Below are 16,554 nucleotides of genomic sequence, written 5' to 3'. Positions count from 1 at the left end.
CAAATCATGTGCAGAATGAGATACTTTAAAATGTCTGAAGTGACAAACGCAACAACTTTTTCTAATCGACCATGCTATTGTATGTATTTTAAGAGAAACACATACACACATATCCTTGGAAATGCCTAGAGCATTTTTGGAAGGATAAATAATAAACTTTTTATCAGTGAATGTCCCTGAGAATAACAAGCAAGAGGCTGAGACAGAGATAGGAGAGCTTACCTTCCCAGATACCTTGTGTGCTCTTTGCGTTTTGTACCATGTGATGTGTGATCTAATCAAAATTAGTTATTTTTCAAAGCACATGTTTAGGGACTAGACTATCCACAAGACATGAGATCGTGAGATTCACTGGATCTGAGAGTGGCGACAGCAGTGTGGAGGACCCGATGCCTAGGATCCTGTCTGAGGCGACTTTGTTGTGCTACTGCATAGTTCGTTGGGAACACTGGTGGCGGAGCAGGTTTGGTGAGGAGGAAAAGCTGTTCAGTTTGGGACATGTTGATTTTGATGTGTCTGTAAAATATCCAGGTAGAGCCGTCCAATCAATAGGCGGCCAAGTTGTTCCTGCCTGGAGCTCCAGAGACAGATCTAAGGTGAAGATAAGAAGCTAGGGATTCTGAGCTGGTGCATAGTAATTGAATTAGGCAGGACTACCCAGGTGGGGAGGAAAACAGCCTGTGAACTGAAAATCTTTAAGGCATTGGTGGAGGAGAAGCAGCCAGAGCAGTTACCACGTGTGGCACGAGATGTGTTAACAAGTAGCGCATAGTTAATTGTAATCTGAATGCTACAGAGAGTTCAAGCAAAACTAAGACTGTTCAGTCTACAGGTATATAACCTCACCACGTGGTATCTGTAGCATGAAGAAGACATGAGTGGAGGTGTCAGTGGGAGGCCAGTAGTCAATGGGGTTTACTCTTAAGAAGTTTGGCCCTGAACAGGGAGTAAAAAAGATAAAACAGTAGCTGAAAGGAGAGGTGAGGTTGAGGGAGGGAGTTTGCAATTTCTTTGAAAATGCAAAAGAATAGAGCATGCTTATTTGCTGACAGAGCTACCAGGGAAAAAAGGTTGAAGATACACACGTAAGAAGAGACATCGATGGACCTGGGGTGTGAAAAGACAGAGTTCAGAACGGATCTAGAACACAGATGGGAGTTTAGCTTTGCACAGGAGTGGAAGTTGTAAACTCAGAAAAGGATGTCTGAGACAGGTCTCCGTCAAGTTAGAGGTTTGTTTTGCAAGGTTGAAGACACACTCAGGAAAAAGAGACAGAAAGCTCTGAGGCCTGCACTTTTCCTAAAGTGGGTTTTGAAGGCTTCAGTACTTAAAGGGGAAAAAGCTGGCAGGATGGGAAGGAGAAAAGTTAAAGAAAGGGGAAGGGTAGACAAATAAGACAAGTGGTTACATTCTTTTTTTTCTCTTTTTTGCTGCCACCCCACCCCCACACCAAGTGGTTGCATTCTTTAGAGGCTTTGATTAGTGCTCACTGAATCTACACCTTGCATGCCAGAAGCAAGGAGCAGAGGAAAAGTCAATTGTGTATTTGTGTTATGCTCCATAAATCTTCACTTTACATAAGACAAAGTAAATTAGAGGAAGAAGTCAAAATATGCCTTCATTCCAGGGTAGATGGAGGGACGATTTCTGTTCCCCTCTTCTCCTGCATCTGTGAAGATAAACTGTTAATTTGCAATGTCAGGGTGAGGGAGGCCACCTGTTTAGGAACAAAAAGACAGCGAGTTTCCAAACGTTTTGGAAGAAAGGCAACTTCCAAAAGTTTGACTCAGTTTCCAAACTCAACTTTTCCCTTTCACCTGGTGAGTTTGAGGTCCCAAGATTTTATTTTCTTTTCACATCCCCCTCCCCTTCCGATTCTTCCAAATCTTTCAGGGAAAGCATTGTAGAAGAAAATGAGACTCTTATCTCAGGTTTGGTCTGATCCCTTGTCACTAGGACAGTTTATTTCTAGATGCTTAGGTCCCTCATTTTAGGAAGGATCATTCTTAGCAGGTTGCGAAATCTCATGTCCCACAGAGAAAAACAGAGGACAGAAGAGAGAAAGAAAACCAGTAAAAAAGGAGGAAAGATCATTGTAAGGTTTATTTCTCTTGTGAGGTTTATTGCCGAGTTTAAAATGAGGAAACTGAGGTCAGCACAAGAAAATTAAATGCCAATTTATTTAACTCCCAGACGAGGTTCGGTGGTCCTGGGGAAAGGGGCCAGAAAATTCATGCCCGGCTCTTCTCAGGCTTGGGGTTTTATAGGGAGGGAGGGTATTCTGATTGGCTGTGGAGACACAGGACATGAACGGGGCAAGCTGCTATTGGTAGGTAGGAGGGATTTCTGGTGAGCGGGCTGTGCTATTGGGCAGGTTTTGGTGGGACTTCTTTTAAATTTTGGCAGGTTATCCAATGGCTAGCTAGGAGCCGAGTGCAGAGTTTAGTGCCAAGTGCAGATCTTGGTGCAGGGTGCAGAGGTGGGCGTTAGGGCCTAGAGCAGAGTTTGGTGTTGAGTGCAAATCCTGTTGACGTAATTTTCAGGCGTGGAGAGGGATGGGCGTGTTCGAGCTCCTGGCGAGGCAACCAGCCTTACAATCATGACAACAAAAGGGGAAAGTAATCCTGGAAAACTGATGTAGGCTATATTATTCTGAAGTCCATGCATCACTAGGCAGGCACAAAAGTGGTTTATATATTTAAATAAGTTGCTGTTACTTTTCCCAAAGTTTAAGTTTCTAGTTTCACTTGGCAGAACTTTAAGAAAAGCACAGTTTTAATTTAAACTTAATTTTAAATTAAAATTTCTAGTTTTAATTTCTAGATTCCAAATGAGAAAAAAAAATGGGAGCAAATGAAAGAAAAAGGGAAAAAATATGAACAGTAGTTTGGAGACTTGTAGCCAGGAAAGAACTTAGGATTCAGTCCAAATACATTTTAACAAAGAATAAAACTGAAAAACAATGGATAAGGTAAGGTCTAAGAATAGATGTTTTATAATTTTTTTTTAAAACATAATTTTTCTCTCCTTAGTCCTCCATTTTTATCAGACAAATCATAGTAGGATGAATTTATTTTAAAGAAGTTTTAGTTGTATTGTACGTGGCCTGATTCTTTGTATAAAGTGCAGCAAGAGTAATTCTTTTCTATATAGGCTCTTTTCTTTTAATTGGCTTTTTTTTTGTTTAAGGAATCTCAGGTCAGACTTTTTTTTCTTTTCTTTTTTTTTCTTTCTTTTTTTTTTTTTTTGAGACGGAGTTTCGCTCTTGTTACCCAGGCTGGTGTGCAATGGCACAATCTAGGCTCACCACAACCTCCACCTCCTGGGTTCAGGCAATTCTCCTGCCTCAGCCTCCTAAGTAGCTGGGACTACAGGCACACGCCACCATGCCCAGCTAATTTTTTGTATCTTTAGTAGAGGCGGGGTTTCACCATGTTGACCAGGATGGTCTTGATATCTTGACCTCGTGATCCACCTGCCTCAGCCTCCCAAAGTGCTGGGATTACAGGCTTGAGCCACCACGCCCAGCCTTCTTTTCTTTTTGAGATGGAGTCTCACTCTGTCACCTAGGCTGGAGCGCAGTGGCATGATCTCAGCTCACTGCAACCTCCATCACCTGGGTTCAAGCGATTCTTCTGCCTCAGCCTCCCAAGTAGCTGGGACTACAGGCGCCTGCCACTATGCCTGGCTAATTTTTGTATTTTTAGTAGAGATGGGGTTTCACCTTGCTGGTCAGGCTGGTCTCAAACTCCTGTCCTCAGGTGATCACCTGCCTCGGCCTTCCAAAGGGCTGAGATTGCAGGTGTGAGCCACTGTATCCAGCCAGATTAGAGTTTTTAAAGACCCCAAGCCTAGTCAATTTATTTGCACCTGCAGATATCTGTATGAATTGAGTGAATGCCTCTCTTCTTAGTCTCAAGATAACTTGGGGTTCCTGGGCCTGTCAGAAAATAACATTCTTTACTTATCACAGGTTGGAAACCCTGTAAAAGAGTTGTGTAGGTAAGGGACAAGGCCAGTTTTTTAAAGGATCTTTTATTGGCTCTACAAGTCAATGGCAATTACTTAAAACAGTTTGCTTATCTCTTTAAATATTTCATTCTAGTCAAAGCGTTAGTAAAATAGTAGTCTCCAATTGTGTCCTGTTACAAAAGAAAGGAGATTTTTATTGAAACCATACAAATAATGATATTGTCATAAATTAAGAATACTGAAAAATAGTTTTCAAATTTTGGAGAAATCAGGTAGAAAGAAAGAAATATGCTTTAAATTTGGCTCACAAGAGCGTATTTTACTCAATTATTTAAAGCTGTAAACAACCCAAAAACTGAAAAGAATCAGCAATGTTTCAGATAAAAAAGGTCACACAAAAAATTATTTTAGTCTTCTATTAGCTCAGTTCATGCAATTAACCTTTGTTCTACTTGATATTGGGTCAAAAATCCTCATGAATACATCAGATCTCTGAAGGTTTTTTTTTTTTCTCTCTCTCTATTTTAATGGGACAATCTCCAAAGCTATCAGAAACCTTCATTTAAAAGTATCCATCTGATACGGTTTGGCTTTGTGGCCCCACCCAAATTTTATCTTGAGTTGTAATCCCATAGTCCCCACAATGTGGTGGGATGGACCCAGTGAAAGGTAACTAAATCATGGGGACATATTCCTCCCATGTTGTTATCATGATAGTGAGTTCTCATGAGAACTCCTTCTCTCAGTGAGTTGCCCATTGTACTCCAGCAGGGACAATAGCTGGTTAGGTAAGGGGCTACCCATTTTACTTGGCACTTATTCTGTTTCCTTCTACCCTGTGAAGAGGTGATTCTGCCATGATTCTAAGTTTCCTGAGGCCTCCCCAGTCATGCAGAACTGTGAGTCAATTAAATTTTCTTTATAAATTATTGAGTCTCAACTACCTCTTCCTAGCAGTGTGGGAATGGACTAATACACCATCAGAGTCCTATAGCTGATTATAAACAACATTTTGATAAGGAACAAAGTAAAATAATAATTGTGAATGACAAAAGATATCCACGGTCAAAGATATAACTGACAAGGAAATCTGATCATTTCTGTGGCACACACTAATATAAAATAATTATAATGATTATTGTTAATATATACCAAGAAATATTAAAATTATAAGAATATTATACAATTTTGGAACACATAGCAATAGCACATTTATAGAAATATATCCCAAAGAAAGTTAAATACCATTTTATATTTGGCAATGCTTCCTGTATGATTTTAATGTATCAACTAAGCCAAATATGTTTCTCTTGGACCTTTAAAAGTCAGTTTGAGGTTAAAAGACTGCATTTAGAATTTAATTTTGGAAAATCTGTCAAACATTAAAAGTTTAAAGCACTTGATATCACAAAATGAGATTACAGATTATTACAAAGGAAGTCATTTAGCTAAAGTCATAACGCACCAATTTTTTTAAAGCAGAAATCTTTACTCCTTGATAAAGAAGAGCTTAGTTTCCTAAAAAATAGGACCTAATAGAGACAGCGTCAAGTCGACTGAATCTTTCTTTTTTTCTTTATTATTATTATTTTGTTTTTGCAGTTTATTCAAAGGGTAAATAAAAAAACATCTCTTAATATTATATAAAAATCTTATTTAAAAGATAAAACCAAATTTTATTTATTCTATTACTGTATTATTAATTCTAAAGCTAATTTTAATAGAATCTTATAAGCAAATCTATCAAATTTTAATTAGTTTGATTATAAGGTAAGGTTTCCACAAGACTTTTATAAACTTTATAAATTCATGTTAAAGAACAGATCAATATTCCAAGAAAATCCTATTATCCTCCACAAGTGCTCAGATTCAGATCCCTTCATCAATGTGCTGTTTATATAAATGCTCAATTTATATAAAAACTAAATAATTCTCTTAAAATTTTAGCCACACTTGATCACACACAAAATTCCTTTTATAAGATCAATCTTCCAAAAACCTTCTACAGCTTGCTTAAAACTTCAGTTTTGTCCTTTCTGTTGACTTGAAACAATCCTTAAAATCTTCTAAACTAGGGCTGGGCACTGTGGCTCATGCTTGTAATCCCAACACTTTGGGAGGCCGAGGAGGGTGGATCACTTGAGGTCAGGAGTTCGAGACCAGCCTGACCAACGTGGTGAAACCCCATCTCAAAAAAAGAAAAATCTTCTAACTTGAAAAAAACACCTTTTTTTTTAAAAGAGCCACACTCTCATGACTTATTTTAACATTTGTTAAAAAAAAAAAACTACATCCTACCTCTTCAATACACATTGTTTGCACCTAACAGTTTTAATTACATTCATTAATTTATAATGTTAACTCTTAGTAACTCTTATTTTTAGTGAAAAACCTAGGTGGTAAGAAATTTTAATTACATACCAGATGCACAGACCAGGACAAAGGACAATATCTGGGGGTATGCCAAGGGCTCAAATCAAAAAACATGTAAGTTTATAGGCAAGTTAAGCAAGTATTAAAAGGATTATAGGGCTGAGTGCAGTGGCTCGTGCCTATAATCCCAGCACTTTGGGAGGATGAGGCAGGTGGATTGCTTGAGACCAGGAATTCAAGACTAGCCATGGGCAACGTGGCAAAACCCCATCTCTTAAAAAAAAATACAAAAATTAGCTGGGTGTTGTGGTGCACACATGTAGTACCACCTACTTAGAAGGCTGAGGGGAAAAGATTACTTGTGTCCAGGAGATCAAGGCTGCTGTGAGCAGTGATCGCACCACTGTACTCCGGCATGGGCAACAGAGCAAAACTGTCTCAGAAAACAAAAACAAACACAAAGGACTACAGAAGCAGAGTTTTAAAGAGCTTCCACTATGAAGATAATAAAGAAGAATAATGGCAACTGAGCAGTTGTACATACCCTGCCACCAGTGTGTCCCAGTGTGTGTGAGCATATGTATAACACAGTGTGTGTGAGCATGTGTGTTACACAGTGTGTGTGAGCATGTGTATAACACAGTGTGTGTGAGCATGTGTATAACACATTGTGTGATCCGTCACTGTTGGACACTCAGCCCTGAGCTGGTGGTATCTGAATGAACGGTCTGTGGTTTCACAAATCCCACTTATATCTCTGCTATCCCAGACCACAGTCCTCTGAAAAGCTGTCATGGATTTTTGGTGAGGGTGATGAGAGGAGCTAGAATTAGAAGTACAGTGCTGCAGACACAAGAGAGATTACCCATGAGCACCTATAATGGGTGCCCTGGACCCCTGATTCCTAATTTCCCTCCTGGAGAGGGATGACCCTTCCTCTATTGTTGCTGGTCCTTTCACAGCTCAGTGTGGGGCAGAGGGAGATGGGAATGGAGGATGGCTATGTCAGGGGTCCAAGCAGGAGCCTGTTGCCCCCAGACACAAGGATGATTAGCTAGGGACAGAGTAGGAGGGTCCTAGAAAATAAATGATTAGGCCATTCAAATATAGGCATAATTTGCCGTACATACTTAAAAACACAGCAAGATGCAAACACTTCACACTTTGAGCCTCAAGAAGCAAAGATAGGGCAATTCAACAACAACAGCAACAAAAAAAAACCTAAGTCAAAAATGGAAAAATAAACCAAAAAGACATTTCTCCAAAGAAGATATATAAATGTCTAATAAGTAGGTACCTACAAACACGCTCAGTATCTATCATTAGTGGTTAGGGAAAGGCAAATCAAAACTACATGTGAAACCACTTCACACTCATTAGAAGGGAATGTAAAATGGTAAAAGCTACTGTGAAAAACAGTAGGGCAGTTCCTCATAAAATTAAACGTAAGAATTATCTAGCAATTCCATTTTTAGGTGTATGCCCAAAGTAACAGATATCTGTACATCAGGTTCACAGCAGCATTATTCACAACAGCCAAAAGGTGGAAAAAACTCAAATGTCCATTCGTAGATGGATAAACAAAATTTGGCAGATTGTGGACTAAGATTGCAGAATCCCACTTGTATAAGGTACCTAGAACAGTTAAATTTGTAGACAGAAAGTAGAATATTGGTTATCAGGAGCTGGGGCAGGGAGAGAGCTGGAGAGTTACTGTTCAATGGAGCTTAGAGTTTCAGTTCGGAGTGATGAAAAAGTTTCATAAATGAATAATGGTGTGATGATTACACAACAATGTGAATGTACTTAATGCCACTTAATTGTGCATCTAAAACAGGTAACACAGTAAATTTTATGTGACATGTGCCTCAATAAAAAATTAAAGAAGGCAAGAATAAGGACATTTTCTCATTGTAGTTGCTGTTTGGGTGCTCAGTGGGGAGACAGTCCAACGGGAGAGGAAAAAAAAGAAGGGCCACAACCTCTAAGCCATGCCTGGCCCTCCCCACATGGAGCCCTGAGGAGCCAGAAAAGCCTCATAGCTTACTTTTTAATTTTTTTTTAAGCTGGAGTCTTGCTCTGTCTCCCAGACTGTAGTGCAGTGGGGCAATCTTGGCTCACTGTAACATCTGCCTCTCGGGTTCAAGCAATTCTCTGCCTCACCCTCTTGAGAAGCTGGGATTATAGGCACCCACCACCAGGACTGGCTAAATTTTGTGTGTGTGTGTATTTTTAGTAGAGACAGGGTTTCACTATCTTGGCCAGGCTTGTTTTAAACTCCTGACCTCATGATCCACCTGCCTTTGCCTCCCAAAGTGCTGGGATTACAGGCATGACCCGCCACACCTGGACACAGCTTACTACTTTCTAGGGACTGTGTGGGGAAGAAGAGAAATGGTCCTGACATTAATCTAGCATCCCTACCACATGTCTTTAGTTGCCAACTTCCTTTTTCCTGAGATGTGGGACTTCCAAGAACCCAGAAAATATGTAAGACAATAGATGACCATTGTCCATTGCCAGAAATTGTGATGTGAAGTGTGAGACATGGCCCTTTACGGATTGTCCTGTCCCATCTTCCCATGATTAATAGGCACAGAAGTTAGACACTTGCATAGACAGATGTCTCTGTTTCTGTCCCCACCCCCAGGCCAACTGGGAGTAAGGTCAAGAGTGACAGCGATGCTAATCAGAAATGGTAGACCTCCTCTCCGTCCTCCTCACTAAGGTTCAGTCCAAGATTCAAGTGCCCCAGGGTGTTTCGACGAAGGATCTCCCAGCCTCGGTGACTACTGCTCTGGGACGTGGTCCGGGATAGGGAGGAATTTGGGAAGGCCAGGGAGGCTCTGGCTTGAGTCTCATTCTCAGCCCCAGAAGGCTGTTTCTCAGAAAGATGCTCTTGGTCATCCTCCTTGTCTGAGTTCTTGAATGCTTCCACATAGCGAAGCACTCGCAGAGGATTCTGATCATTGTGGTTCTCAACCCTGATGAGGGGAAAGGGGAAAGGGCTCAGTCCAGGTTGGGAGAGATGGGCAGGGGAGAAGCAGAGGTGAACATTTAGAAAGCAGAGTCATGAGGGAAGGAGAAAGAAGGGAGTAGAGTTGAAGCAGGAAGAGTCTCTGGGATCAAGTGAAGGGAGGTGATTGGAGTGGAGGCTAACCTGGGATAGAGATGATCAAGGCTGAGAAATCAGGGCTTGCAGGGTGGTAGGATGCACACGTGTGTGTGTGTGTGTGTGTGTGTGTGTGTGTGTGTGTGTGTGATGTGCTGCTTAATACGTGGGAATGTGAAAGAAAACAGAGCCAACGAATAGATAAGTGTGTCACAAGGATGACAAGATGCAAAGAAGTAAATGTGAGGAGAGAGGAGTCACATCAGGAGATGAGGGCAGACTGTAAAGGAGGAAGTTAGATCCAAGCCAAAAGTACACTGGAAATGGAGGTCAGCTCGGAACAAGACTACAGCCAACTTGGTAACCCATGCTGACACCTGAGGATGGACACATGCGTACAACCTATTACATGTGGCTGCCCTGAGGTATGCACAGCATTCTTCTTACCCCTCCACTTTGGCTCCAGCCCCCTCCCCTAGACAGGCCAAGGCAGGCTCCAGGACACCTCTCTGTCACCCTTCCATCCGTGGCCTTCTACACATCTGCAGCTTTGCATGCGCACACCGTCACTCACCGCAGGAACCAGCGGTCCCCCATCCCGTACTCGCACCCGCAGATCCCGGAGCGAGGCCACAGGCAGCGAGGCAGCTTTCGCTCCAGCATCACTGTGGTGGCCACGACCTGGAAGGAGGAAAGAGGGACAGAAAGAACTCAGCCAGAGCCATGAGGGTCAGAGAGGCACTGAGGCCACTGGCAAAGGAACCAAAGGCAGCCTGTGAAGACAGGACACTAGAGGTGGGTGATGAGAACAGCCACCTAGTCACCCCCCAGCCTACACCAGGCACCGTGCTACCAGCTTCACTCATCGAGAAATGAGAGAGGATATTTTGGTGAGCGTTTTGAAAAAATAGCGGCCCTTACATTACTATTCAGACTCATGGAAAATGAGTCACTCCAAACTAATCTCAATTTCTTTTTCACAGAAAAGCCACAGACCAGTTATCTTGATTTAAATAAAATGATTAAATAGAATCTCTATGATCCTGGGTATGAATTGATACTGTTGCCGTTCAGGGAATTTTCAGCAAATTAAATATCTGTATCTTAAGAAGGAAAAGGGTTGATTCATGACTGCAAAGTTGGCTGGGAAATTTCCAGTAGCAAGTCCACTGCGCGTTCTGTCCTTTGCTCAGCCTTCATTAACTACTTAGATGAAACGTGGAAGACAAGCTTATCAAATGTGCCTGTGACACGAAACTAGGAGGGATATGTAATATGTGGGGCAACAAGTAATAGAAAATGATCTCACTAGACTGAAATGAGGGTGTAAAATCAATGACAAGAAATTTAAGTAAACCAAATCTAAGGCCCTACACTTACATTTAGGAAGCTTAGATAAGCGAGTCATGGAGCAAAGATGTGGGGGTGCTGGCTGATCACAAGCTTAATAAGGGCCAGTTGTGTATCTGCTAAAAGACCTGCCTCTGTTTTAGGTGCCCTTAGCATTATGTCCAAGTAAGGAAAGGCATGGCCTCACTTTGTACTGTATTGCTCCAGTCATGCTGGGGACTATTTTAGTTTCAAAGGAACCATGATCTATCAGCGCATGAATAAAGGGTGCAATCAGAATAGGTAGGGGCTGGGCACGGTGGCTCACACCTGTAATCCTAGCACTTTGGGAGGCCGAGGGACGATCGGGATGGTCAGGAGATCGAGACCATCCTGGCTGACATGGTGAAACTCCATCTCTACTAAAAATGCAAAAAATTAGCTGGACGTGGTGGCACACACCTGTAGTCCCAGCTATTCAGGAGGCTGAGGCAGGAGAATCGCTTGAACCTGGGAGGTGGAGGTTGCAGTGAGCCGAGACCGCACCACTGCACTCCAGCCTGGGTGACAGAGTGAGACTCCATCTTAAAAAACAAACACACACTAGGTTGGAGCCAGGAAGGCTTACTAACGGAGGGAATTATTTATGTTATAAATAACTCACATTTTTCTACTCTCTATCTCTCTGGTTACTCTACACTTCTCTGTTTTAGTTGCACTAAGTTCCCTCCTAGGCAGGACTTCCAGTCATTCTGTTCTCTTTCCCTGGACATGTTTTCTTCTTTGCCGTGAAAGTAATGTCTATTGTTCTTCCTGAGCCATCATGGAGCCACCTCCCTCCTCAGGTAACAGCACCCATTCTTCATTTAGGGAATTGCTCCCTCACTCTCAGGACATTGGTTTGAGTGGACTGGGCTTCACACAGTTCTGCTTTATTAGTCTGTTCCTCCCCAAACCTCCCCTCCACCACCATCACCAACACCCCCACTATCCAGTCCTTGGTCTTTCTTTAGATTCAACAATGTGCCTATGACCCAAATGTGTTCCCACAAGATGGAACATGGAAGTAATTGACAGGGGGAAAGGCATTCTTTCAAAGCCTGCAGTATTGCCTGGCACCAGAAGCCTCACAGAACATGTGAATGGGCCCGTGGAGCTGTGTGTTGCGATGCACAGCCTCATTCTTTTTAGACCTTGGAGCTTCTAGAAGTGATCTCACTAACAGGATGGGAGAGCTTGCCTTAGGAGAGAGGTCAGAAGAGAGCGGAACAGAGGAACTGATGTCATGTGTGAGATGGGGATCTGCATTCTGGCCAGATACCTCTAAAGTTAGTTTAGTTCTCTAAACTTTTCATTTACAAGAATGAACACATCCTCCCCGCTCTGTTTAAAAATCTAAAAGTCTGAGTTTGGTTTTCTGTCCCTGTAGCCAAGAGTCCTAATCGATCGATACTAACCTTGACCTCCATCCCTTTCCGTCTTTCCTCTTAACTAGCTCGTTTGCTCACATTTGGGTTCTCATCTTAAATGCTACTCCCTCAGGAAAGCATGTCTTCACTCCTCATTCTGATTCCCCTGCTGCATCCTTTTCGTAGCACCTTACATTCTCTATGGCACTTTTGCTGCTGTAATTTTACGGCTTTTTGTGAAGTCATTCGCTTCATGCCTGTCTTTCCAACTAAACCGTCAGCTCCAAGAGGTCACAGATGGTGTCTGTTGTGTTTGTGCTCATGCTCCAGCTCCTAGACATTTCCCAACACACAGCAGCATCTACATGATCTTCATTAAATGATTAAAACATCTAAGTGAGGGCTGGGCACGGTGGCTGACGCCTGTAATCCCAGCACTTTGGGAGGCCGAGCGGGTGGATCACGAGGTCAAGAGATCGAGACCATCCTGGTCAACATGGTGAAACCCCGTCTCTACTAAAAATACAAAAAATTAGCTGGGCATGGTGGCGTGCGCCTGTAATCCCAGCTACTTGGGAGGCTGAGGCAGGAGAATTGCCTGAACCCAGGAGATGGAGGTTGCGGTGAGCCGAGATCGTGCCATTGCACTCCAGCCAGGGTAACGAGCGAAACTCCGTCTCAAAAAAAAAAAAAAAAAAAAAAAGGCTAAGTGAAAAACGATGTCTTTATTCTAATATTTGAATGGTGCTTATATGGAAGAATGTGTTCTGTGTTATATGAGAAGGAAAGACTGGGGCCAAAGGATGAAATTTTAAGAATATAGGCTTTAGCTCAATGCGACATGAACGTCTAAGAACAAAATCTTTAAAAATATAAGAAAACTCCCCTCCTCCTACCCTCTACCTGAATTTACAAGATAATGAGGTCCTAATCAGCATAAAAGAAGATATTGAACAACCTTCTGACCAATAAATGACTATTATGTTAAGTAGGAGGTCAGCTTGAGGGCCACTTCCAACTGTAATATTTGTTAGCCTATGGTATAAAGAAAAGATCACGGAGAAACAGGGATTTATAGAAGCAAATAGATGGTCCAAATGAAAAAGTGGAATATACCAGAACAAGGCCACTTCTAGTTCCCACTGGACTAAAGGATGACTCCCTGATCGACTTTTCACCTGTGAGCAACGATCCCACCCCGTGCCAGTATCCTTCCTTTAATCCTCTTCCATCCCTTCAATTTGTCCACATGTACCTCTGATGTATGCAAACCTCTGTTGAGGTGACAGCCTCACTGGATTTTTGTGTGACTCTTTTAAGAATGATCGACCATAACATATCCCACTTGGATTTTTCTCTCCATCTCCTGCCTCTTAGCAAGACTAACACAAAAGAACTCACCTGGGCCCTCCAGAGCTCATCCCTCTCCTGGGCCACCCTCCAGTGGGTGTCACCCATCATGGCGATGAACAGGTTGAGCATGAGCAGTGTGGCAATGATGGCGAAGGCGAAATTGACAATGCTGAACATGAAGGGCAAGTCCACATTGTAGTTGGCAGGTGCATCAATAACGGTGAGAAAAAGCTCGAAGGTGCTGAACAGTGCCATGGGGTAGTCATAGAATTCCCCCAGACTGGTTGGGTCCTCTGTCTGGAAAATGATATAGAACGCTGCTCCGCCCAGGAAGAGGACATGGAGATGGGATAATGGAGTTATCACAATAAGCATGGACCTGATAAGCACTTATTCTATCTCTGATTTACATATTTGTCTAAATACACTTGCACACATGCACAGATAATTACGTACAGATAAATCTTTCCTGTGGAACTGTCTAACCCTAACATGTCCGAAGATTAAGTTCACCACTCTGGGTAATGGTCATGGTAATAATAATCAGTAATTTAACGACAACAAAATTGTGTGTGTGTGCAGTGTGTACATGTGTGTATGGATAATGGATAATAGGTCACCTAACTGGTTTCTACATTTTAGAAAACCAAATACTTAAAAGGCAAGTTATTACAAGAATGCATGGAATCTTCAACGATTTTTAAAGAACAGAACACATCAACAGGCTAAAAGAAGAGCCCCTTTTTCATCATGATGGCCTCTAGATAACCGTCCGTCACTCTGACATTCCCTGGATGAACCTGAACCATCACAGGAAACGGATTCCTGATCAGGGTGGAGCCTACTGGATAGCAGTGACACTGGAACTTCAGGACAGCCCTAGACCATTTGAAAGCCTCCTCTCTGCATGGGGAACTGAAGCACAAGATGATTCCAAGAGCAGAAAAGAAACAGGGTCTTTAACAAAGCATTGCCTCCTTATTCATTTAAGAGAAAAGCAAGTGCAATGGCCAAGAAGTGATTGTTTAGAGAGTTCTGGATAGAGGACATCTGCAGAGGGCCACTCTGTGACCATCACCTCATTTTGTAATGTGTTCTATGTATATGCAGATGGCCAGGGAGTGGGAGGAAAGGATACATGAGGGCTTGGGGTGGAGAACTCCAAACAGGCAGAAAGGCATAGTTTTACCCTTTCACATTTCAGATTTTGGTGGGGTTTTTTGTTGTTGTTACTGTTTTTGGTTGTTGTTATTTTGGTCTATTGTTTTGGGGGAATCCCCATTAAATGGGAAATTCTTGAGGACAGTAATAGAGTCCTCTGCACTGAGTCACTGCTTTTTAGAGATGGGGGATCTTCATAGGCCATCTAGTACCTCCTCTTGTCTAACAGATGATCAGTTGCAGACACTGAGGGCTGAATTTGAGTTACTCACTTTTCACTCTTCAGACCTAGGCCTTCCTCTTTCTGCCCCTCTCTAAGGACTCTCTTCCGCTCGTCCCCCCACCCTCTCCTTCCCTCTGGCTCTCTCTACCTACCTGCAGTTTCTTGCTGTGCTGCTCCTTTCTTTAGCTCCCTGGCACTCTGACTGGCTGTGCCTTGACTGGGTGCCTGTGTGTCCCTGATCTCCCAGTCTCTTTTAACAACTCTTCTTTTTTATTTTCTCTGTCTTTCTTCAAACCATCCAAGCTGTTTTTCTGCACCTCCTTTTTATAATTATTCATGACTTTTCTCAACTTTAAATGACCACATATAGAAAGAAAGCAAGTTATATGTTGTTGAGTGCTTTGTTTCCTCTCCTGCATTGTAAACACAGGAGAGTTAAGCGTGGCACGATCTGTTTGTCCACGTGGTTTTCTGAGATCCACGACTGGCCAGTCTTTCTTGTTTAATGCCCCGCTCTCACCAAAGGTCTTTTCTGTCTCTCCTTTAAAGCCCTTCCAGGGCAGTTAGTGAATGTGAATGTTATTGACCCTGAACACATGGCTTTACCTTCTAGGCCAACCTGAGTGGCCCGTGGTCCTATAAATATGGGTGTGCTTTTAGACTTACTTTCCAACAGGAGAAGAAAAAAGGGCCAAATGAAGTGCAAATGTGAACTGAGAGCAAGAATGAGAGTAAACTTTCCGGAGAACTGGATCTGCTGATCTAGTAGAGGTGGGAGTGGTGCCTTACCGGAGGCAAATCCCAAGATGACCACAGCCATCAGCCAGCAGAAACGCATTAGGTCTCCAAAAATCATCTGCAGGAAACAGACAAGGCAGAAAGGGTGGGATGATTGTTTTTCCACTGCCTCTGAGCAGCTAATGCTAACAGGTCAGGAGGCCCCCATGGTTCTACCAGCTCTACTCTACCGCCATCCCCCTTTCTGGGAAGGCCCTGTGCCTGAGGCGGAGGAAGCTGTGGAAAAGCACTGACCTTCTGGATCATGATGGTGAAGGGGCCCAGCATCTGGAATCCTCGGGCGAAATACATGACACTGCACCAGCCCAGCACCAGGGCAAAGGACATGGGCACCACCTCCCCATTGGTGTTGGTGAGCCGCATCACCATGGTCACCAGCACCAGGGCGGCATAGGTGATGCTGGGGGAGCAGGGAGCAGTAAGTGAGAGACAAGACTGAAACTATTCTAGGTTCCTACAGCACAATGGTACCCACACGCTCAGGCCTAGTCTTTACACCTGAAACACACATACAGTCACACCTACAAGCCCACTAGAGAGAAATCCTTGGAGTGAAAGTGAGCTGAGGTCTAGATCTCAGAGAGTGAACTGGGAGATGGGAAACAATTCTGGTAAGGAAAGGCAGGGGGCTGGAATGAGGGGATACTCACATGATGACATGGAATGGCCCCCCAAGAATCGTCTGTCCAAAGTATCGAGATGCACCAACCCTGAAGATGTCTGGGATCTGGGGAGAGGACAGCAAAGCAAAAAAACAATGTGGACTGTGGTTCAGTCTGGGCCTTAGATGGGAGGGGCTTAGCCTGGACCCCGCCTGCACCTCA

The 16,554-nt window shown here is 43.0% G+C and overlaps 1 protein-coding gene across 1 annotated transcript in view; it reads right to left on the bottom strand.

The window, feature by feature from the left end:
* Positions 1–4,135: 4,135 nt before the first annotated feature.
* The window catches only part of TRPV5 (transient receptor potential cation channel subfamily V member 5), a 34,373-nt gene continuing 21,954 nt past the window's right edge, over positions 4,136–16,554 (bottom strand). The window contains exons 10-15 of the mRNA XM_078343588.1: positions 16,381–16,457; positions 15,965–16,130; positions 15,722–15,788; positions 13,597–13,865; positions 10,032–10,138; positions 4,136–9,329 (exon numbers count right to left, since the gene is read on the bottom strand). Coding sequence (XP_078199714.1) covers positions 9,035–9,329; positions 10,032–10,138; positions 13,597–13,865; positions 15,722–15,788; positions 15,965–16,130; positions 16,381–16,457 — 981 coding nt within the window. The 3' untranslated portion in view covers positions 4,136–9,034. The remainder of the gene's footprint in view (positions 9,330–10,031; positions 10,139–13,596; positions 13,866–15,721; positions 15,789–15,964; positions 16,131–16,380; positions 16,458–16,554) is intronic.

This window comes from Callithrix jacchus, chromosome 11 (genome assembly GCF_049354715.1).
Source record: "Callithrix jacchus isolate 240 chromosome 11, calJac240_pri, whole genome shotgun sequence".
Classification (NCBI taxonomy): domain Eukaryota; kingdom Metazoa; phylum Chordata; class Mammalia; order Primates; family Cebidae; genus Callithrix; species Callithrix jacchus.
The sequence above is the reverse complement of the archived record's forward strand: the minus strand, read 5'-3'. Positions and strand labels throughout refer to the sequence as shown.